Below are 25,555 nucleotides of genomic sequence, written 5' to 3' on the forward strand. Positions count from 1 at the left end.
TTCTGGAAGGGCTGTATTTTTCCATTATTTGACGATTACTCTGACACTGACAATTACAATACTTATTACTGTAAAGTCATATTTTGATGGATTTGATAGCTCTGAATGATCCCCAGAAAGCAAAGTCGTGGTAACTTGGATATCACAATATCCATCTATTTTCCTATATGTTCTATCACTTTGTGAATGTTTGTTGTCATGAATGGTGGAGGTGGTGAGGACCCAATTGCAGGCAGTCAAGGCAGGAGGCAGAATCGGTGCAGGTGACAAGGTTTATTTCCCAAAACTCAAGACAGGGAACCACATAAGACAGGGATAAACCATACTACATATAAGGATCTGACAAGGAGTAACTGAAAACCAAGGACATATATACACGGAAGGAGAAATGAGGAACGGTTGAAGTGGAAGAGTAATTAGACCAGGTTATCTAATGAGCCAGAAACAGAAACAGAGCACATGAGGGAAAAACCAACTTCACATGACAAAACCAAAAACTCAAACCATGATCTTAAAGCAGAAACTAAACATGACAAAAACCAGAACTATGACCCAAAACCATAACTAAAAAACAACATCCATGATCCATACACAGCCCATGATCATGACAGTATGTATTTGTTTAAATTCCAAAAATACATGCTAAAGTGTTCCTGTCACTTTTAAGCATTTCCAGCAAAAGTTACTGGCCAGAATATTTATTTAAGTGTAGAAGTAATAAAGTCAGAGTACAACATTTAAGGAAAATGTTGTATAGAGCTATTACAGAATCTCAAAAACATACCCACTTGAATTAGCTGGAAGCAAGTAAATATGAAGAGGAGGTCGATACTTTTTCAAGACTATCGATGCAGTTTGATACCAAATAGATATTGAAATCAGTTGAAAAGAAAATATTTTCTTCTGATAGATATTTATGTGTCCATATATTGACCTAATCTTTATGTTACAGCGGACCATACCAATGATTATGGACAGGCCACATGTGGTAACGGTGAGTGGAGCTAATCATGTGGCTAACGTTTCCAGCATTTACTGAAACAAAGTTATATTTCAAAGATGTGCTGAACATGTGGATAAAATCCCAGTGTCTGGGTTACAATAGCTGAGCTATGATTGAAATAGAAATTTTTTAAAGTATTCTAATCTTCTCCACAGAGAGCTATGATAAGGGACAGCAGCTCTGTTGTGGCCCACTTGATGACAAGAAGCTCTTGAAAAAGACATCCCCAGACCACAGGTGTTGTGGTCACCAACAGTACAACACTAAGACTGAGTTCTGCTGTCCTTCTAATCTTGAAATTTATCCTCAATCTATCAATGGTAAGGATTCAAGCTTGACTGCAGGTCAGCTTTTACTAACCCTCCAAACGCTGTATGACAATAACTTCTTTATCAGTTTATTCACACTGTGTTAAGGAGAAGACAATTTTGGAATTACTGCATGCACAAGCTGGTGAACAGGCAATGGAAGAATGTACAGCACTGTAAAAAAAGCATGATTTTTCATTCACAAATACTCCTGGTTTCTCTTATTTGGTGAAAATGATTTATTATGAAACCAACTGGTGGATCACAGAACATATCAACTCAACTCTAATTAGACTGATTATTGTACTTAAAGTTGTTGGTCAGGAGGTTTTGTCAGATTTTAAGACGTTTCCAGAATCAGCCAGCACCTCATCAGTGGAACACATCCTTTGTTGGTGATGATGTATTGGCAGAAGAAAGTTATTCAAATCTGCATTGTTTTCAGAAGTTTTCTTTTTTTTAATGCTCCAGCAATTTTTGACAAAACACTATAACAGTCCTAGGGGTAGAGATGGCTTAGTTTTTAATAGCAGGAGGTGATTTGGGGTGAGTGCCTCAAGGTCATTCGGGTCACTAGAAGGAGTAGTAATGTGCCGACTGTTAATGATGGCCTCAGCTTCACATAGAAAGGTCTGGAGCCCTGATAAGCTCTGACACCTGCAAGTTCCTATCCATGATGGCAGGGTGTTTTGATTCCTCCGGCATGGCTGTTCTACTTAATCTTCCCCCAACCCGGAGAATGCCATCTTGAAGAAGGGGGTTGAGTTTGTAAATGTGGCTGGTCCTTTTGATATGCTCGTTGTTTTGTAAGGCGCTGATTTCCTCTCCATATGTCTTTCTCAGACAGTGGTGCGTGATTTCAAGTTCAGCTTCTTTCAGATCATCAACTGTAAGGTTTGCTTTGACAGAACTTATTCTTTGGCTTGTCATGAGCGCATGTGTTTTTTGCTCCCTGTCTGTGCTTTCTCCTTTTGGATAATAACAACAACGTATGTTTTATCTTCAAGATCTATGCCACTACTCTTTTTAGGCGCAGTCAGGAGGAGTAGTGCTCTATCAAATCATCCATGACGTCTCTCTTTTCCTCAACAGAGAGAACATTAGTTGTTGCACTTTTCTTGAGCTCTGGATCTGCTGTGTTGAGTTAATTCTCGAGACCCAACAGTCAGCTGGCTCAGTGAGAAAGTCTGGTCCAAAAATCCATGCTTTGTTCTTCACAAAGGAGCTCACCTTCTGTCCCCTTCATGCAAAATCAGCAGGATTAAAGCGGGTGCTAACATGCCTCCACTGAGATACATCACAACATTTCAGGATTGCTACGAATGTGCGGAATCTTGTGGTCTCATTGCTAATGTACTTTAGTACAGCCATACTGTCAGTCCAAAACACTGCCTGTAAGCTGATGATGAGATGGTGATGTGTTTAAGCGGTGCCACCCTTGCCTGTCCCATGACAATGGCACAATGGGCCTGATTATCACTGTTCTTTTGGACAAGGTAGGTGGCAGTGCCATAGCCGTCTTCATTCGCATCACAGAAATGATGCAGCTGAGCAAATGTTGTGCATCCAAAATCTGCTGGCTTGAAACATCGATCAATTTTGAATCCACTGAGCAGCTGCAAACTTTTCTTCCACTCAGACCACTGCTGAACATAACATGCTGGACCATTTTCATCCCAGCAAGTTTTAGCCTGCAGAGTTCTTGCAAGATTCTTTTTGCATGTAGGATCATTGGAGCTAAGTTTCCCAATGGATCATAGACATAACTCACCACAGAGAGAATGTTTCTTCTGGTGGGAGGCTTGTCATGGATGGTAATCTTAAATTTGAAGCAGTCAGATTGGACACACCACTGGACTCCTAATGCTCTTTCTAAGGAGATTGAATCTTGATCCAAATCCAAATCCTTTACTTCCTTTGCCTCATCTTCATTTGGAATGGCTACCAATGTCCTTCAGCTATTGCTGATCCACTTCGTCAGATTGAAGCCGCCTTTCTGAAGAAGAGCTTTCAGATTTTGGAACAGTGACACAGCTTCTTCATCAGAGCTAACTGACTTCAAGCAGTCATCAGCATTAAAAGTTGTGTAGACTACTGTAGCATCAAACATCTCCTTGTTGTCTTCAGCACTTCTTCTGAGTGCATAACTAGCACAGCTTGGCGATGAAGTAGCACCAAATAGATGTACAGCCATCCTGTACTCCACTAGATCTTTGCTGATGTCACCTTCTGGCCACCACAGGAACCGAAGCAAGTCGGCATCCTCAGGTGGAACTAAGACCTGATTAAACATGGCTTCCACATCAGCCATAATTGCCACAGGTTCATGACGGAATCTTGTGAGGACTCCAATGAGGGTACTGGTAAGATTTGGCCCCTGAAGAAGTCGCTTGTTTACTGTGAACCCCTGATAAGAAGCACTACAATCAAACACAATGCGTACCTTATGTTTTTTGGGATGGTACACCCCATGGTGTGGAATGTACCAAACTTTTCCATCAGTGCGGTTCACATCTTTGTCTGGAACCTTTACTGCATACCCTTTGCTGATCATATCACTCATAAAGGCAATGTTGTCTGCACAAAATGAAGGATTCTTGAGAAGCCGTTTCTTTAAATAAAAGGCACGTTGTTCTTCCAGAACACGGTTGTTAGGCAGCCTTTGTTCTTTGTTTTTCAGTGATAAGCCAATACAGTAATGTCCATTTATCACTCTGGTGGACTGAGACACACTGTCCAAGAATTGGAGATCCTCTCTTGACATTTCCAGTTCTTCTCTGATGCATTCAGGAAAGTCATACTTGAACTGTTGCTTCCACATGTCATCCAGCTTAGCAACAGATATTCTGTTTACATAAGCAACTCCATTTCCTTTGCCGTCACAGTTGTTTTCCCGTAAGGGTCCATTCATTGTCCATCCCAGAAGGGTTCTTATGGCGTAAGGTCCATCGTTTATTCTCCTGATGACCTCCTCAGGTTCTAAAGTCTTTGGAAGATTTCTCCCAATCAATAGACCGATTTCTGCCTGGATGGTAGGAATCTGTACGCTCTCCAGATGAGACCATTTGTCCACGTCTTCTTGCTGTGGAATATTCTTTTGTTTGCAGGGATAATCGTTTGGGTAAAAACCTCTGGTAGTTCTACGAAGTCGTAACCATCCAGATTGCTCACTTCTAGGCCAGTTATAATGTGACTGCTAACAGTCTTTTGCTGTCCCATAGTTGATAGTCCCATAGAATATCAGTCTTCTTTCCATGTAGGTTTGTTCATGAGCCTTTCGGTGCAAAACATTGCAGTACTGCCTGCGTCTAAAAATACATATGGTGTCACAACTTTGCTGCCTTTCTTAGCCTTTACTTGAACAGGAACAATGGGAAGTATACTGTCTGTGTCACCAGCCCCATTGTCATGGCATAGTTTACTTTTTGTGTCCACTGGGGTTACAGTAGTGGTGAAAACTGTCTTGTCACTCTTCCTTCCTGATGAAAGGTTTACTGCAGATTTGGCTTCTTGTTTGCTATTATCCTTTATGTCAATGACTGTTAGCTTGAGTATTGATAAACTTGACAAGGTCTTTAAATTTAGGTCTTCGACCCTTTTGCTCTTCCAAGTCAAATGCAACACGAGTGAGTAAGTGCATTGAGTGCTTCACCATCATCTGCCTTGATAGCAGGCAAAGGCAAAGGCAAATTTATTTGTATAGCACATTTCATGTACAAGACAATTCAAAGTACTTTAACCTAAACCAACTTAAACTCTTATTTATGTAGGCTACAGAGATGCTATACTCATTTCCAAGAGTTTTTTTTTACCTCACAGCAACCATGCTCTTCATCCATATGCTCCAAAAATTAAAGGTGCTCCTTATTGCTGACTGTTTTACTCTCTATACCAGGCATGTCAAACTGGTCCAGCAAAGGGCCGTGTGGCTGCAGGTTTTTGTTCCAGCCAGCCAAGAGCACACAGTTTGACCAATCAGCTGTCTGAAGACTGAGATCAGTTGATTGAATCAGTCAAATCTGGTGTGCTGCTGCTTGGTTGGAACAAAAACCTGCAGCCACACGGCCCTTTGCTGGACCAGTTTGACATATGTGCTCTATACCATGTTTGAATGCTTTGATAAAGAGTCTATATTCCAAAGGGTCTCCCTTGAACGTGAGGATGTTTTGAGGTGGAAGAGTAGAAAGCCTTTGTTGCTTTGCCAGGAACTCTGTTATATCATTTTGACGCTGCATTGCAGTCACCAAGGGATCTGGACTCACCATGTCTTCTGATTTTGTAGAACCACTACCAGAAGAGCTGCGACTGTCTGTGTCACCAAAAGCTTTGTTAACCACAGGTGGTGGATTAGTTTCAGATCATGTGCTCTTACATTGTGAAACACCTGATGCTTCAAACGTCTGAAGAACTTTGAGTTTTGTATCTGCAACTGCTAAAGCAGTTTGTATTTCCAGCGCTTCCTTATCAGCTTTAATCTTAGCTTCTTGCTCTTGTTTAGCCTGTCTTTGCTTATGTGCTGCTGCCTGTGCTATAAGTGCAGCCCTTTCCATTTCTGCTTTCAGGTGTGCAGAGGGTGCTGATGATGCTGAAGAGGTTGCTTTAGATCTTCTGGATCTTTTAGATGTAGCAACAGATATACTATCTGTAGGCTGAACACTTTCATCCACTTTCTTAGCTTCTTCCTTACGTTTTTGCATATCCTTTATCACCCATCCACCTGTTTGGCAAAGTTTTTGTATGAACTTGCCTTTGGCTCAAACCAATCCTGTTGATCCTTGTTCATGTCTTCTTCTGACATATACTGCTGAAATAGTCCTTTAACAGAAATATTCTACTCATAAAACTCTCCAAAAAGCACATTAAACTCACCACCCAACTCCTTTTCCACCAATTCCACATTGCTATCATCATCCATTACCTGAAGCATCTCATTTTTTTTTTTTTTTTTTTGCAGTAAGCTGAGCCAATGTAGCCTCTTTTTCTCCCATTTTCCTTTGTAATGCATTCTCCATAGCCTTCACTGTAGGTTTTCCTTGCTGTTTTTTCATTGTGGCTGGATGTGTATCATCTTCCATTGTTCTTTGATAAGTGATATCAGCCTTTTTTTCTTAGTCTTTGCTAGCAAAACACAGTGAAGTGTTCTAATTGTATCGCAGTTTACACACAAAGCGAATAGTTCACGAGCTGTTAGCAGATCTTTTGCCAGTTCAGTGCTTTCTGGATAACAAATTAAACACCAATACACGGTTAGAAAACCGTGTGCTTCCACAGCTAATATAGTACAAAAAAAAAAAAAAAGTTCAGTGTTCTACCACTTACACATCCTGGATGCGTTCTTAAAGCCACACAACAAAAAGGGAAAATAAGTTGCTCCTTATTTACATTACATAACTACCTCAAATTAAACTTAATGTCCAATGTAAACATTTTTGATTTACTGTTTAACATAACAATCTTAACTAAAAGAAATCCTCTTAGAAAAAAAGTGAAAATACCACCAATGGGGAAAATAATATAAAAATTTGTTTGCCTCATACATAAGTTCTATCACTTTTCCCCAAAATATTTGTATTTGTATAAATTCCAAAACACACGCTGAAATGTTCCTGTCACTGTTTGGCATTTCCAGCAAACGTCAGTGGCCAGAACATTCATCTTAAGCTTGCTAGGAATATATTGAGTATGTTTTGTAGATGATTCCAGAAAACCCAAAATTGTGTGTTGATGCATAGTAAACTGTTCTTTACTGCTACAGTCTCTATTGCTCTTATGCTTAGTTCTTGTTCCTGTGCAGCCATGATCAGCACCTCTGTGCTGCCTTTCAGACCAGCCTTCTCTGGCCTCTAGCAGGACTTCTTTAATCTGTTAATGGTACATACTATGTTGGGATTTGTCATTCCACACAGGTCCCATCATTGTTCATGTTTTAGAATATTTGTGTAAACATTTAAGAAAAATGTTGTATAGAGCTATTACAGAATCTCAAAACATACCCACTTGAATTAGCTGGAAGCAAGTAAATATGAAGAGGAGGTCGATACTTTTTCAAGACTATTGATGCACTTTGATACCAAAAAGATATTAAAATCAGTTGAAAAGAAAATATTTTCTTCTGATAGATATTTATGTGTCCATATATTGACCTAATCTTTATGTTACAGGGGACCATACCAATGATTATGGACAGGCCACATGTGGTAACGGTGAGTGGAGCTAATCATGTGGCTAACGTTTCCAGCATTTACTGAAACTAAGTTGTATTTCAAAGATGTGCTGAACATGTGGATAAAATCCCAGTGTCTGGGTTATAATTGCTGAGCTATGATTGAAATAGAAAGTGTTTAAAGTATTCATATCTTTTCCACAGAGAGCTATGATAAGGGACAGAAGCTCTGTTGCGGCCAATATTATAACAAGATCCTCTTGAACAAGACATCCCCAGACCACAGGTGTTGTGGTCACCAACAGTTTAACACTAAGACTGAGTTCTGCTGTCCAACTAATCTTAAAACGGATTCTCTATTTATCAAAGGTAAGGATTGAAGCTTGACTGCAGGTCAGCTTTTACTAACCCTCCAAACACTGTGTGACAATAACTTCTTTATCAGTTTATTCACACCGTGTTAAGGAGAAGAATATGTTGGAATTACTGCATGCACAAGCTGGTGAACAGGCAACAGATGAATGTACAGCACTGTAAACAACGCATGATTTTCACTTGGCAAATATTCCTGGTTTCTCTTATTTGGTGAAAATGATTTAGTATGAAACCAACTGGTGTATCACAGAACAAATCAACTCAACTCTAATTAGACTGATTATTGTACTTAAAGTTGTTGGTCAGGAGGTTTTGTCAGATTTTAAGATGTTCCCAGAATCAGCCAGCACCTCATCAGTGGAACACATCCTTTGCTAGTGTTGATGTATTGACAAAAGAAAGTTATTCAAATCTGCATTGTTTTCAGAAGTTTTCTTTTTTCTGATGATCCACCAATTTTTGACAAAACACTATAACATATTTACCTGAGCTGTGGCCTGAGCAGAGAAATGAAGGTGCATGTATGAACATGCAGGATGAATCACTGCCTCTTGGTGTCACAGGTTGCATGAATGGAAAATATAAGTTATAAACTTTCTATCACTTTTCCCCAAAATGTTTGTATTTGTTTAAATTCCAAAATACATGCTGAAATGTTCCTGTCACCGTTTGGCATTTCCAGCAAAAATCAGTGGCCAGAACATTCATCTTAATTTGGTAGGAATAAAATCAGTGTATTAATATATTGAGTATGTTTTCTTTTAGCTTCCTTTACATTTTTGCCTCTATCTGACAATTTACTTAGTCACTCTTCCAACTTTCTAAAAAATTATACTCAGATTAGAGCTTTTTTGTAATCCTTTAAATAATTTATGTAACATAGCTGCTCCATGTGCCGTACAAGATGATTCCAGAAAGCCCAAAATTGTATTTTGATGCATAGTAAACTGTTCTTTACTGATACAGTCTCTATTGCTCTTATGCTTAGTTCTTGTTCCTGTGCAGCCATGATCAGCACCTCTGTGCTGCCTTTCAGACCAGCCTTCTCTGGCCTCTAGCAGGACTTCTTTAATCTGTTAATGGTACATACTATGTTGGGATTTGTCATTCCATACAGGTCCCATCATTGTTCATGTTTTAGAATATTTGTGTAAACATTTAAGAAAAATGTTGTATAGAGCTATTACAGAATCTCAAAACATACCCACTTGAATTAGCAGGAAGCAAGTAAATATGAAGAGGAGGTCGATACTTTTTCAAGACTATTGATGCAGTTTGATACCAAATAGATATTAAAATCCGTTGAAAAGAAAATATTTTCTTCTGATAGATATTTATGTGTCCATATATTGACCTAATCTTTATGTTACAGGGGACCATACCAATTCTTATGGACAGGCCACATGTGGTAACGGTGAGTGGAGCTAATCATGTGGCTAACGTTTCCAGCATTTACTGAAACAAAGTTGTATTTCAAAGATGTGCTGAACATGTGGATAAAATCCCAGTGTCTGGGTTATAATAGCTGAGCTATGATTGAAATAGAAAGTGTTTAAAGTATTCATATCTTTTCCACAGAGAGCTATGATAAGGGACGGCAGCTCTGTTGTGGCCCACTTGATGACAAGAAGCTCTTGAAAAAGACATCCCCAGACCACAGGTGTTGTGGTCACCAACAGTACAACACTAAGACTGAGTTCTGCTGTCAAACTAATCTTGAAATTTATCCTCTATTTATCAAAGGTAAGGATTGAAGCTTGACTGCAGGTCAGCTTTTACTAACCCTCCAAACACTGTATGACAATAACTTCTTTATCAGTTTATTCACACTGTGTTAAGGAGAAGAATATGTTGGAATTACTGCATGCACAAGCTGGTGAACAGGCAATGGATGAATGTACAGCACTGTAAAAAAAGCATGATTTTTCATTCACAAATACTCCTGGTTTCTCTTATTTGGTGAAAATGATTTATTATGAAACCAACTGGTGGATCACAGAACATATCAACTCAACTCTAATTAGACTGATTATTGCACTTAAAGTTGTTGGTCAGGAGGTTTTGTCAGATTTTAAGATGTTCCCAGAATCAGCCAGCACCTCATCAGTGGAACACATCCTTTGCTAGTGTTGATGTATTGGCAAAAGAAAGTTATTCAAATCTGCATTGTTTTCAGAAGTTTTATTTTATCTGATGCTCTACCAATTTTTGACAAAACTATATAACATATTTACCTCAGCTGTGGCCTGAGCAGAGAAATGAAGGTGCATGTATGAACATGCAGGATGAATCACTGCCTCTTGGTGTCACAGGTTGCATGAATGGAAAATATAAGTTATAAATTTTCTATCACTTTTCCCCAAAGTGTTTGTATTTGTTTAAATTCCAAAATACATGCTGAAATGTTCCTGTCACTGTTTGACATTTCCAGCAAAACTTAATGGCCAGAACATTCATCTTAATTAGATAGGAATAAAATCAGTGTATTAATATATTGAGTATGTTTTCTTTTAGCTTCCTTTACATTTTTGCCTCTATCTGACAATTTACTTAGTCACTCTTCCAACTTTCTAAAAAATTATACTCAGATTAGAGCTTTTTTGTAATCCTTTAAATAATTTATGTAACATAGCTGCTCCATGTGCCTTACAAGATGATTCCAGAAAGCCCAAAATTGTATTTTGATGCACAGTAAACTGTTCTTTACTGCTACAGTCTCTATTGCTCTTATGCTTAGTTTTTGTTCCTGTGCAGCCATGATCAGCACCTCTGTGCTGCCTTTCAGACCAGCCTTCTCTGGCCTCTAGCAGGACTTCTTTAATCTGTTAATGGTACTTACTATGTTGGGATTTGTCATTCCATACAGGTCCCATCATTGTTCATGTTTTAGAATATTTGTGTAAACATTTAAGAAAAATGTTGTATAGAGCTATTACAGAATCTCAAAACATACCCACTTGAATTAGCGGGAAGCAAGTAAATATGAAGAGGAGGTCGATACTTTTTCAAGACTATTGATGCAGTTTCATACCAAAAAGATATTAAAATCAGTTGAAAAGAAAATATTTTCTTCTGATAGATATTTATGTGTCCATATATTGACCTAATCTTTATGTTACAGGGGACCATACCAATGATTATGGACAGGCCACATGTGGTAACGGTGAGTGCAGCTAATCATGTGGCTAATGTTTCCAGCATTTACTAAAACAAAGTTGTATTTCAAAGATGTGCTGAACATGTGGATAAAATCCCAGTGTCTGGGTTATAATAGCTGAGCTATGATTGAAAAAGAAAGTGTTTAAAGTATTCATATCTTTTCCACAGAGAGCTATGATAAGGGACGGCAGCTCTGTTGTGGCCCACTTGATGACAAGAAGCTCTTGAACAAGACATCCCCAGACCACAGGTGTTGTGGTCACCAACAGTACAACACTAAGACTGATTTCTGCTGTCCAAATGATCTTAAAATGTATTCTCCATCTATCAATGGTAAGGATTCAAGCTTGACTGCAGGTCAGCTTTTACTAACCCCCCCAAACACTGTATGACAATAACTTCTTTATTAGTTTATTCACACTGTGTTAAGGAGAAGAATATGTTGGAATTACTGCATGCACAAGCTGGTGAACAGGCAACAGATGAATGTACAGCACTGTAAACAACTCGTGATTTTCACCTGGCAAAAGAAAGTTATTCAAATCTGCATTGTTTTGAGAGGTTTTCTTTCTTTTTTTAATGCTTCACCTATTTTTGACAAAACACTATAACATAATTACATCTGCTGTGGCCTGAGCAGAGAAATGAAGGTGCATGTATGAACATGTAGGATGAATCACTGCCTCTTGGTGTCACAGGTTGCATGAATTACATAATAATTTGATTCACTTTTACTTAACATTTTTTTCACTCAGCTCAACCTTGCTTTCCAGCCACAGATGTGCAACCACAGGTAAGAAACAAACTTTTTCAGTTCATGGGATTCTGTATGTGAGACAGTTTATTGCTTTTTTAAGTTTCCTGATTAAATGATAAAAAATAAACACATTACTACACTGATTTCCAGTGGATAAAATAACATATTCACAGAATAATAGACATCAATCCTGTTATATAGCATATCTTTTCATGACACCGTGCAGTTCTTACTAAAACAGAATATACTTGCTGATTAACTTAGGCGTTCACCTTGACATCCGGCTCTGTTGCAAGTTTCTTTGTTTACATACTTCATTGTGTATTACACTTTTTACCAGGGGATCATACCAGGAACACATATTAGAGAACTCAGACTTGTGAGAGTGGCCCAGTTTGTAGGGTGTAAACAAAATAATAAACAATGTGACAATAGAGCAGGGTTAGCACCAACAATGCTTCAAACAAACACCAAACTTGTGAGGCAGCTACATACACATACATGTACATGCCTCAGTTAACAATGAGTCTGACGTTTAATCAGTCATGCATTACTAGTTGTCAACATCATTAACAAAATGTTATCATTTTTAAATAATACAAAATCTATCTATCTATCTATCTGCCTATCTGTCTGTCTGTCTGTCTATTTATCCATCCATCCATCCATCCATCCATCCATCCATCCATCCATCCATCCATCCATCCATCCATCCATTTGTCACCAGAAGAATGTTTCTCTGCCCAAATGGTAAGTCTCTTTTAAACATTTTTTCAGCCTTAATGTTTTTTCAGTTTTATTGTTAGAGATATAATTATTGTTCATTTATTATGCCATTGAAAGAATTATGTGTGGGCGCTTTGTTTCCATTTATGTGGATGTTTTTGCTTTTTTCAGCACAAAACCAAACTCAGGTATTTGTGGGTCAATGTGCTACAATCCAAAGGAACTCTGCTGCTGTGAGAGAAACCACACAAAGTCTCATTGGTGCTGCCCCTCAGGTATCTTTGTTTGTGGAAGTGAAATGTTGCATGGATGTTATCTGCTGGTGCTTTACATCAAAAGCTATCTACAGTTAATTCAGTGAGATGAGAGTGATGATAAACTCTTCTCTTATATCACCACAAGTTTGTTTTTAATGTGCAAGCAACCACGCTGACATCATTTAAACGATAAATCTCCTCTGAAACTTGGGAATACACCCAAATCATTGGTTGTGCAAGGAGCACACGGAATTTCCAGTCATATAATTTTACATATTTAGAATAAAATAATATTATGAAATGAACTTTGTTTAGTAAAGATTTTGGCCTGGTTAAGAAACATGTACCAGAGTTATTAAGAAATAATGCATGCCTTTTGATATAATCTGAATATGAAATAAATAACAATATTGTACATAGGAGTATTGCATTGTAAAGTAGCAGCAACATTGAAATGAAAGTCCAGTGGAGTGAGCAGAAAAAGGGGAGGGGGGTTACTGAGTCAGTCTGATGACTTGGGGGAAAGAAAGACCATATTTTTTTGACAGTTTTAATCTATTTTCCCCCAACGTAATTGTTATATCCTCTCCCCCTTCTGTTTAGATAAACGTGAAGCTGTGTACAACCCAAATACTCACATCTGCTGTGATGGCTGTGTGTCAGTGTTGAAGCCTTCGAAGGATCAAGTAATATACTAATGCTACTGTATTTACTTATTGTTTATTTTTGACCTGATCCTTGTACTTTAGTGTGAGAACTCAAACACCTTTATAGACAAGATTAAAGGTCTGCTGACTATTGCTTTTTCCCATAAAAATGCATTTCTAAGAACACCCAATGTGACCTCAACCAGTATGAATGTAATATTTTTTTAAAGTGATATTAAGTGATATATGGCAATGAAAAAGTATATTTTTCAAGAAAATGTTAGCAAATATTTATTTTAATATTAAAATTTTATATTAAAATTATCTTTACAGTTTTTCTCAGTCGCTTTGGTTCATTTCTCACATCAGAATTAACATTTGCATAGCGGTTAGTGTGTTTCTCACAACAATTAGTACAAACTGCAGAACCTTGTGGATAGCCTGCAAACATGTGTCAGTTGCTAAAAATAGATAGTTCATTCCTCAAAAGCAAGTATTTATGTCAATGAAACTGTCAAAGCCATCAAAATGAAAAGTCTTGTGACCATTGAGTATGAACTAGGTACTCAAATGGCTTAGTCTTGTTTTCATTATGACAGTCTGTAAGTGTTATTGAATACAAAAAGTCAGATCTTGGAGACACTAGCTGAAAATACCCAAGACAGCACCACATACTAGATGTACAGCCATTTGAAAACTATGGTAAAGTTACACGTGTCTCTTGTTAGTAGAGTAACTGAATACATGACACAGAATGCGTTCTTTCCACATTTTCATTTCATACAATGTTTGCCATCTTACAATAATTTGTTCACAGCCATTTGTATGTGAATGCTAGTGATACATCTTCCACCTCCGGGCAGTGAAAAACACCTCTATTGAATTTAGTGAAACTTGAGGATCAGCTGAGAGCAGTTGTTCAATTTAAGAGACATTCCAGAAAATTCTACAAAGAAATGTTTCTGCTTGATAGATGTTAAAAACTAGTTCAACATTTTTGCATGTAATGACTTAAGCAATGAAATGAGGACTATTGATATTATGGGGATTGACTATTCTGCTGTTATGAGAATAGTTCATTTTGACTGATATGACCAAAGCAAATGATAATGTCATGAAAAAGCAGAAATTGGACACTGCTCAAAAAAATAAAAGGAACACTAATATAACACATCCTAGATCTGAATGAATGAAATATTCTTATTTAACACTTTGTTCTTTACATAGTTGAATGTACTGACAACAAAATCACATAAAAATTATCAATGAAAATCTAATATATTAACTCATGGAGGTCTGGATTTGGAGTCACACTCAAAATTAAAGTGGAAAAACACACTACAGGCTGATCCAACTTTGATGTAATGTCCTCAAAACCAGTCAAAATGAGGCTCAGTAGTGTGTGTGGCTTCCACGTGCCTGTATGACCTCCCTACAATGCCTGGGCATGCTCCTGATGAGGTGGCGGATGGTCTCCTGAGGGATCTCCTCCCAGACCTGGACTAAAGCATCCGCCAGCACCTGGACAGTCTGTGGTGCAATGTGGCGTTGGTGGATGTAGCGAGACATGATGTCCCAGATGAGCTCAATTGGATTCAGGTCTGGGGAACGGGCGGGCCAGTTCATAGCATCAATACTTTCATCTTGCAGGAACTGTTGACACAGTTCGGTCACACGAGGTCTAGCATTGTCTTGCATTAGGAGGAATCCAGGGCCAACCGCACCAGCATATGGTCTCACAAGGGGTCTGAGGAGCTCATCTTGGTACCTAATGGCAGTCAGGCTACCTCTAGTGAGCACATGGAGGGCTGTGCAGCCCCCAAAGAAATGCCACCCCACACCATTACTGACCCACTACCAAACTGGTCATGCTGGAAGATGTTGCAGACAGCAGAACGTTCTCCATGGCGTCTCCAGACTCTATCAAGTCTGTCACATGTGCTCAGAGTGAACCTGCTTTCATCTGTGAAGAGCACAGGGTGCCAGTGGCCAAGTTGCCAATCTTGATGTTCTCTGCCCTAGTTAAAAAAAGAAAAGATTTTGCTCCACCCTTTCTTTTCAGAGGGTGTTTCCTATTTGATGCTTGAAACCAATCTAACCGCTTTGTTAATGGTAGCTGCGTATGCGACAGGATGAAACAATGACACACTGGTAAGACAGAAAGAAAATTAGATCTATACTTTGTTGAAAGTTTGTTCATTTCATAATTTTGTGCCTTTTGTTACCTTAAATTTTTGTAAACACTAATACTATTTGCATGCTCTCATATATCCATTTAAATATTAATATATCAGCGTCTGTCTCTTTCTGCATCTTTACTGTGTGTTTTTTGATTTTTCTGTGCCATACACACTGTATGGTCTGGCACAGCGTGGAGTCCTCTGCTGTAATAACACTGTAAGCACAGAGAGGATAAAGAGGAATGTTCAGAAAGTGGTCATTCTTACAGTCTAACCAAATGGTCCATATTTCCTTCTCAGGTTTACATATTCTCTGAAAAACACTCCTGGGTGGCAAAAATCTTCTGGCCTAAGAAGAGGATCTGCTGTGATGGATATAAGTACAGGTAAGTTTTTCTGTGATTCTGATGAAATCATGTAGACTGGACAGGGAGATTACACTGTGTTTGGTATTGTGTTTTGTGCATAGATATTTCTCTGACTATATCGTTCCAAAGCCGAGAAGTAGGGTGTATCAGGATAAATCATGGGAACAAAAAACTCAGACAGGAGTGGTAAAGGAAAATTCTCTGTAGATGATTTGTAACAGAGCCTGCATTTTCGCAGTTGCACTGGCTGTATCGCCCTTGGGCTGTTTTAGTATACTAGACACACCCGGCCACTTTGCCAAGACACATTTTTCTGTGTTTGGAGACATTAGGAATTACTGAATTGTTAAATTATGTTTGTGGGTTTCCTTCCGTGTGCATGCTGTGACTTTTGGTATATGGCAGATGCCCAAAGGAGCAGATAAATACAGATGCAAATTCCTAGCATTATTTGGACATTGCAGTGGGAATTTCCCTCATCCAAACTTTGGGTAGACTTTAGACACTACTGCTCCTTAACAGGTAAAACAAGAGTGCTGCCAGGCATGAAATACTCAGCTGCTTTAATTTAGCAGACCATTACATGAAAGGCAAAGTAAGATGTTTTGTGGAAAATGTCCCTCGAGTTTCATCTCTGGTGTCCAGTATTACTCTGTATTGACAGCTGCCAGCTCCCTCTCTTCCTCTGATCCATCATTCTACTCCTCTTTCTATCAACATCCATAAAAACAGAACAAAAGGAACTATTGCTTTAGTTTTTTTAACAAACATAATCATTTGTCTAAATCATTGTAAAATACACTGGGGTAAATGTATGCTTCTGCCTGTTTTGGGAAATGAAGTCAGATAACATCACTGACCTTAATCTTTATATAAGGTGACTTTTTATATCAAAGTGAGAAACTAATCCAGTGACCTTTAGGGTCACCCTTAAAGGGCCAAAAAGCGAAATCATTTCATTGCAAGGTTTGCTGTTGTGCACTGCCTGTAGACCAAAAAAAAAAAAGTGTGTCACGGGCCACACCTTCCTCTACCTCTTCCTGTCTACCCTAAACATGCCTCAAATGCCAACGGATGTGCAACGTGCAAACACACTGAGCAAAACGTCACCATTTTGTTTAAAATCTTGCAGTAACTTTTGTTTATGTTGTTACTTACTGTCCAGGAGAAGAGCAAGCTCTGATACAAATTGTAGCCGCTTTAGCTCTCGCAGTGCTCTCCGCTTTAAAATGCAAGGCCAGTGTTAATCCAGGTTATGTCCCTTTCTTTATTCGTCAACTTCTTCTCCAATGACCGTAGATTTTTTTAGAAGTAATGTTGGATCCTGGTTGTTTTCTGGTGAACGTTTTGTTTCGCTCTCTGTCACTTGGCTTCAAAAATATGCGCTTTCATTGCTCACTGGCAGTAGCTTCTCTAGGGAGAGTTTCAGTTGCATGTTTTATTAATTCTTCCCATGCCTGTCAGACAGGGCTCTAAGCCAAATGAAAACAGAAAGGTTTTGGACTCGTGCTGTTTATCCTATATGTATTTTACACATAGACTGAAATTCAGTGCATGTATTTTGACTACATGCCAACAAAAATGTTTTAGCATGCACTGCACTGTTAAAAAGTTAAATAAGTTATATTCCAAGCCAACCGTGTATTTATTTAATTTAAACAGGCATTTACTTCCTTTTGGTTGTAAAGCTGTTTGTTTTTATCTCACTTTCGTCATTTGATTTTGATTCAAGGCAAGTTCTGCTTTTCCAAACAGACACACCAAAAGCGGAAAGACTATCTGCTGTGGGATTCATGCCTACAACATTTCTGACCCATCAAAGAAATGCTGTACAGGAAAACTGCACAACGTGACGAGTCAGGAAACAAATAAAGTGCAGTGCTGTGGAACCTTTCTGAAAATCTCAGAGGTAAATTTGTTTGGTAACACAGAATTACTTGTATATTCATAAATTTTTTATTCGGCTTGCCATCCATCCATCCATCCATCCATCCATCCATCCATCCATCCATCCATCCATCCATCCATCCATCCATTTTTGCATTAACTAAAAAGCCTGTCTGAATAAAAATATTTTCAGTTGCTTTCACCATTACCATTTGTTTAGTCATATTTACATTTCAAAACAACTAGTTCAACATTTTTGCATGTAATGACTTAAGCAATGAAATGAGGACTATTGATATTATGGGGATTGACTATTCTGCTGTTATGAGAATAGTTCATTTTGACTGATATGACCAAAGCAAATGATAATGTCATGAAAAAGCAGAAATTGGACACTGCTCAAAAAAATAAAAGGAACACTAATATAACACATCCTAGATTTGAATGAATGATATATTCTTATTTAACACTTTGTTCTTTACATAGTTGAATGTACTGACCAGTGATGGGAATAACGGAGTTAAAATAAACGCCGTTACTAACGCCGTTGCCTTTTTTAGTAACGAGTAATGTAATTAATTACTTTTTCTATCGTTACAACGCCGTTACCATTACCAAAATGCCGTTACTACAAGTTACTGAGTGAAGCTACGAAGTGGTCGTCCCACTTGGTTTAACGCTAGCTTGGCTCCCCTGTAGTGAAAACAGGGGTAAGCGATTAAGTAATGATGATTGGAGGAAAATTTATAAGCCAATCAGAGACACCAGGTGGGCGGATGTTTACACACAAACCCAGCACATAGAAGCACACACACAAAAAATCAGAGATGGCGAGTCCGGAGTCTCAGGGAAAGACGGCGTTTTCGAGGTGGAAATGATGAAGAAAATTCTTGAAGTACAGTTGTACCAGTTGTGGTCTTTTGAGGTGCAATAAATATTAAAACCTCTGTTCAGGTACCAGTCTTTGCTGTTCTACTCTATGCACCTGGCCTGTGAAACCTGTTCTGAAAAAAATCAAACTTCTTTGACATTTTTAAACTTTAAAAAAGTAATGAAATAGTTACTTTCCCTGGTAACTAGTTATTTTTATAGTGGAGTAACTCAGTTACTAACTCAGTTACTTTTTGGGAGAAGTAACTAGTAACTGTAACTAATTACTTTTTCAAAGTAACGTGCCCAACACTGGTACTGACAACAAAATTACATAAAAATTATCAATGAAAATCTAATATATTAACTCATGGAGGTCTGGATTTGGAGTCACACTCAAAATTAATGTGGAAAAACACACTACAGGCTGATCCAACTTTGATGTAATGTCCTCAAAACCAGTCAAAATGAGGCTCAGTAGTGTGTGTGGCTTCCATGTGCCTGTATGACCTCCCTACAACGCCTGGGCATGCTCCTGATGAGGTGGCGGATGGTCTCCTGAGGGATCTCCTCCCAGACCTGGACTAAAGCATCCGCCAGCACCTGGACAGTCTGTGGTGCAATGTGGCGTTGGTGGATGTAGCGAGACATGATGTCCCAGATGAGCTCAATTGGATTCAGGTCTGGGGAACGGGCAGGCCAGTTCATAGCATCAATACTTTCATCTTGCAGGAACTGTTGACGCAGTTCGGCCACATGAGGTCTAGCATTGTCTTGCATTAGGAGGAATCCAGGGCCAACCTCACCAGCATATGGTCTCACAAGGGGTCTGAGGATCTCATCTCGGTACCTAATGGCAGTCAGGCTACCTCTAGTGAGCACACTGAGGGCTGTGCAGCCCCCCAAAGAAATGCCACCCCACACCATTACTGACCCACTGCCAAACTGGTCATGCTGGAGGATGTTGCAGGCAGCAGAACATTCTCCACGGTGTCTCCAGACTCTATCACGTCTGTCACATGTGCTCAGAGTGAACCTGCTTTCATCTGTGAAGAGCACAGGGTGCCAGTGGCCAAGTTGCCAATCTTGATGTTCTCTGGCAAATGCCAAACGTCCTGCACGGTGTTGGGCTGTAAGCACAACCCCCACCTGTGGACGTCAGGCCCTCATACCACCCTCATGGAGTCTGTTTCTAAACGCATGAGCAGACACATGCACATTTGTGGCCTGCTGGAGGTCATTTTGCAGGGCTCTGGCAGTGCTCCTCCTGTTCTTCCTTGCACATAGGTGGAGGTAACGGTCCTGCTGCTGGGTTGTTGCCCTCCTACGGCCTCCTCCACGTCTCCTGACGTACTGGCCTGTCTCCTGGTAGAGCCTCCATGCTCTGGACACTATGCTGACAGACACAGCAAACCTTCTTGACACAGCTCGCATTGATATGCCATTCTGGCACAGCATGTGAAATTGATTTTCAATCAGTGTTGCTTCCTAAGTGGACAGTTTGATTTCACAGAAGTGTGATTGACTTGGAGTTACATTGTGTTAAGTGTTCCCTTTATTTTTTTTGAACAGTGTATGAAAGCAAATGCTTCATGTCCAAAAGCATTTGCAATGTGATCAATGCAATGAGAAATGCTACTCTGATGTGCACAAACAACTAACTGTTGTGGAGTTTGAACTAATAGTTATAAGAATGTAAATTCTGATGTGAGAAATGCTCCAACGCAACTGAGAAAAACTGTAAATATATATAAATTCAAGAAAAACAAAGAACACGAACTGACAGCAGTACAATTCAGCTACTCTAGTTAAAAAAAAGAAAAGATTTTGCTCCACCCTTTCTTTTCAGAGGGTGTTTTCTATTTGATGCTTGAAACCAATCTAACCGCTTTGTTAATGGTAGCTGCGTATGCGACAGGATGAAACAATGACACACTGGTAAGACAGAAAGAAATTAGATCTATACTTTGTTGAAAGTTTGTTCATTTCATAATTTTGTGCCTTTTGTTACCTTAAATTTTTGTAAACACTAATACTATTTGCATGCTCTCATATATCCATTTAAATATTAATATATCAGCGTCTGTCTCTTTCTGCATCTTTACTGTGTGTTTTTTGATTTTTCTGTGCCATACACACTGTATGGTCTGGCACAGCGTGGAGTCCTCTGCTGTAATAACACTGTAAGCACAGAGAGGATAAAGAGGAATGTTCAGAAAGTGGTCATTCTTACAGTCTTACCAAATGGTCCATATTTCCTTCTCAGGTTTACATATTCTCTGAAAAACACTCCTGGGTGGCAAAAATCTTCTGGCCTAAGAAGAGGATCTGCTGTGATGGATATAAGTACAGGTAAGTTTTTCTGTGATTCTGATGAAATCATGTAGACTGGACAGGTAGATTACACTGTGTTTGGTATTGTGTTATGTGCATAGATATTTCTCTGACTATATCGTTCCATAGCCGAGGAAGTAGGGTGTATCAGGATAAATCATGGGAACAAAAAACTCAGACAGGAGTGGCAAAGGAAAATTCTCTGTAGATGATTTGTAACAAAGCCTGCATTTTTGCAGTTGCACTGGCTGTATCGCCCTTGGGCTGTTTTAGTAGACTAGACACACCCGGCCACTTTGCCAAGACACATTATTCTGTGTTTGGAGACATTAGGAATTACTGAATTGTTAAAATGTGTCTCTGGGTTTCCTGCCATGTGCATGCTGTGACTTTTGGCATATGGCAGATGCACAAAGGAGCAGATAAATACAGATGAAAATTCCTAGCTTTATTTGGACATTGCAGTGGGAATTTCCCTCATCCAAACTTTGGGAAGACTTTAGACACTACTGCTCCTTAACAAGTAAAACAAGAGTGCTGCCAGGCATGAAATACTCAGCTGCTTTAATTTAGCAGACCATTACATGAAAGGCAAAGTAAGATGTTTTGTGGAAAATGTCCCTCGAGTTTCATCTCTGGTGTCCAGTATTACTCTGTATTGACAGCTGCCAGCTCCCTCTCTTCCTCTGATCCATCATTCTACTCCTCTTTCTATCAACATCCATAAAAACAGAACAAAAGGAACTATTGCTTTAGTTTTTTTAACAAACATAATCATTTGTCTAAATCATTGTAAAATACACTGGGGTAAATGTATGCTTCTGCCTGTTTTGGGAAATGAAGTCAGATAACATCACTGACCTTAATCTTTATATAAGGTGACTTTTTATATCAAAGTGAGAAACTAATCCAGTGACCTTTAGGGTCACCCTAAAGTAATGTTGGATCCTGGTTGTTTTCTGGTGAACGTTTTGTTTCGCTCTCTGTCACTTGGCTTCAAAAATATGTGCTTTCATTGCTCGCTGGCAGTAGCTCCTCTAGGGAGAGTTTCAGTTGCATGTTTTATTAATTCTTCCCATGCCTGTCAGACAGGGCTCTAAGCCAAATGGAAACAGAAATGTTTTGGACTCGTGCTGTTTATCCTATATGTATTTTACACATAGACTGAAATTCAGTGCATGTATTTTGACTACATGCCAACAAAAATGTTTTAGCATGCACTGCACTGTTAAAAAGTTAAATAAGTTATATTCCAAGCCAACCGTGTATTTATTTAATTTAAACAGGCATTTACTTCCTTTTGGTTGTAAAGCTGTTTGTTTTTATCTCACTTTCGTCATTTGATTTTGATTCAAGGCAAGTTCTGCTTTTCCAAACAGACACACCAAAAGCGGAAAGACTATCTGCTGTGGGATTCATGCCTACAACATTTCTGACCCATCAAAGAAATGCTGTACAGGAAAACTGCACAACGTGACGAGTCAGGAAACAAATAAAGTGCAGTGCTGTGGAACCTTTCTGAAAATCTCAGAGGTAAATTTGTTTGGTAACACAGAATTACTTGTATATTCACAATTTTTTTATTCGTCCATCCATCCATCCATCCATCCATCCATCCATCCATCCATCCATCCATCCATCCATCCATCCATCCATCCATTTTTGCATTAACTAAAAAGCCTGTCTGAATAAGAATATTTTCAGTTACTTTTACCATTACCATTTGTTTAGTCATATTTACATTTCAGAGCATTTGTTTGTGCCAAATACATGCGCAGCATCATTCACGTTGGATTGCAGTGTCATAAACTGTAAACAAGCAGAGAGGACTACAGCCTTTCCAAACTTTAAAATGAACTCAAACTGACCACACCGTTTGACATGATAGGAACTTATTTGTATATGTGTCTGAAATGGGACTGAGATATCTGACTAAGGCAACATCTATGAGACACAGACCAGAACGATATGTTTATATTTAACCTCAGATCAATACCATAACAGGGAAGAATGCACTGCTTTTGCCCAGGAGTCTGAGCATTTATCTATATCTGACATATATAAACAAGTCTCTGTAGTTTTAATGCAGGAATCAATCGCTGCTTCAGTCCCTTCTAATTAACAATCTACACAGAAAAGAGGGTGTAATCATGTCATATTCATGATTGTGAACATACACAGCAGTAACTTCACTAAATGAACTAAGCTATTATTGAGTGTGAACAAAGCTAAGTCTGCTTCTGTTATCTTTTTTTTTCTCCAGTAAAATCCAATCATCTTGTTGCTAACTTGTGCACATTATAACTTTTCTCATTTCCTCTATTGTCTGGATCACCTTTCTCCATCTTGTTCTTTGTTTTGTTTTTTCATAACTGCATCTGTAATCAGTGTCTTTTTTTATTCTTTTAACTTTATGCATAACACCATTGTGTGTCATTTAGTTGTTGGTGTATGGCATGATACCATTATGCAAAACAGTTTTGTCATTTCACAGCTTTGGTTTTGATGCATTTAATACTGCTTTAAGGTTTACAAACTCCTCTAGTGTAGCTATAAGAAACACAAATATGAAAGTGGGACAAAACTGTAAATAACTTTTATTGTCCATAAACATACCAAATATTTCCTTTATTAAACAGGAAGTCTGCTGCACAAGTGAGAAGAAAGAGAAAATCTACACTGCAAAAGCAGGATTCCTCTGCTGTGGTCACAAATACTACAACTCTTCTTTATGGTCATGCTGTACTGGGAGGCTAGTCAAGTCAAGTCAGAATAGCAGCAAAACCAGCAAAACAGGTCAGTTGTGTCTGCTAAAATATCACTTCACAAATGAATACCTGATTATTTTAAAAATAATTTTAGCCTGAATTCAGTCTAGTTGCTGTTGCAGATAATATGTATATGTGTTCTTACAGAATCCACACTTCAATTTGATTCGATCAATCTGGAAAATAATCTTTGTAATGAAAGTAAGATATCTGTTTGGACTGGATTTGGGGGGGGGACTTGGAAACTAATCCCGTGTGTATTTGTAATTCTCTGTTTGTTTTCCTGTTTAGTTTTCATGGGGACTGTGGAAAGTGTGTCTCTGAAGAGCATCGTGTTCAGCCACGTGCTGGAAATCCATGGAAGAAATGGTACAGTCAAGCCTTTGGTCTCACGCTACATCTTGGAAACTCCTGATCATTGCAAGTTCCTCAAACTGACCCCTGGGAAGACCTACTACTTCAGTAAAAATGATGTGTTTACTGATTTAAACCATGACTCAGTTCTCCAGTCGATCTATTTCTTTCTGTCCAAGTGTTCTCAGTAGATGACCACTGGTTGGTTTGTGACTTAACACATGGTCAGTTTCTCAATACTCATAATAAAAACTCATTAACTTGCTTGCTTACTACATTTGAATAGCTCTTTATTTAACCAGTAACACAACATTAATAACATAATCTCTGTCCACCTCGAATATTTCAAATGCTGATATTTGCAGCTCATTTACAGAAGTTGCTACTACGGAGTGTAATCACTGATGTAGTTAATCCCACATGGTGCATAGCAGCATATGTTCATTCATGAATATATGAAGTAGCATTAACTACCAAAGTCATACAAAAGCTTTAAAAGTAAAAGTGATGCTCTATCAGGTTCTTGACAGTTTGGATCAGAAAGTGGCTCACTCATTTTCCTCCATAATATCTGATACCATGAAGCTATGTGTTGTCATAAGCTAAACTATTTATCAATAATGTTTTTATTCTAGTTTGACTCTTGCATTGTTTGCACGCGACCTTAACTTTAACATTAGAATGTTTACATGTAAATGAGTGATTACTTCAATGGTAAAGTTAATAAATTATAAGGACTTCTGAACATTTTTTATTTTATGGTGATATGCCATGACCCAGAATTATAATCTCAGTGGCATTATACCCCCCCCCCACCCACCCCCTTACCCTTCTTAAATGTGATTTCTGCACTGTAAAACTTACCGTTGTTGTAAAAATGGTGGCTTTTATACATTTTTAGTACTGTATACACGTGGAAAATCTGGTGCAGCAGCAACTCACTGTTCTGAATGTGTGTCCACGCTGAGTTTCATGACTGTATAACATTCTTTTTCTTCAATATAAGACTGAAGCTATACTTTGAAATTACAAATACTTCTGATCAAACTGTTGTGTCTCTCATTATTATGACTTGAATTAACAGTAAATAGGCTTCCGATTGCTAGAGGTTTTTGAAAAAAAAGGTTTCTGTATCATATTGCGTTTTTGTGGTCCTTTTTCATCCATCTGTAATTTCAGAATAACTAAGAGAACCATCAATAAGACAAATTTTCTCTCTTGGAGTTAAGGTGGTATATAACCCATGTATGTTTTTGAGGGGGATGGCTGCTACAGTGCTCGATCCAAATCTTTATTTAAATAGCATTTTACTGAACAGAAAAAGTGATGTTTAAAATTTTTTTTAATATTTTTTTTTTTTTTCATATTTACATTTGAATATTTTTGTGTATTTTAGGCC

General features: G+C 38.4%; 1 protein-coding gene across 1 annotated transcript; it reads left to right on the forward strand.

Moving 5' to 3' along the window:
• Positions 1 to 1,286: 1,286 nt before the first annotated feature.
• Positions 1,287 to 25,203, forward strand: si:ch211-195m9.3 (galaxin). Its single transcript, XM_041993788.1, has 18 exons — positions 1,287 to 1,323; positions 7,473 to 7,514; positions 7,679 to 7,843; positions 9,222 to 9,263; positions 9,428 to 9,592; positions 10,971 to 11,012; positions 11,177 to 11,341; positions 11,782 to 11,801; positions 12,493 to 12,515; positions 12,663 to 12,766; positions 13,352 to 13,434; positions 15,876 to 15,961; positions 17,699 to 17,852; positions 20,967 to 21,052; positions 22,414 to 22,567; positions 23,674 to 23,830; positions 23,950 to 24,003; positions 24,094 to 25,203. The coding sequence occupies exons 7-18, from the start codon at positions 11,320 to 11,322 to the stop codon at positions 24,345 to 24,347; spliced, it is 1,197 nt and encodes a 398-aa protein (XP_041849722.1). The 5' UTR covers positions 1,287 to 1,323; positions 7,473 to 7,514; positions 7,679 to 7,843; positions 9,222 to 9,263; positions 9,428 to 9,592; positions 10,971 to 11,012; positions 11,177 to 11,319; the 3' UTR covers positions 24,348 to 25,203.
• The last annotated feature ends 352 nt before the right edge of the window (positions 25,204 to 25,555 follow it).

The sequence above is a fragment of the Melanotaenia boesemani genome, chromosome 9 (assembly GCF_017639745.1).
Source record: "Melanotaenia boesemani isolate fMelBoe1 chromosome 9, fMelBoe1.pri, whole genome shotgun sequence".
NCBI classification, from domain to species: domain Eukaryota; kingdom Metazoa; phylum Chordata; class Actinopteri; order Atheriniformes; family Melanotaeniidae; genus Melanotaenia; species Melanotaenia boesemani.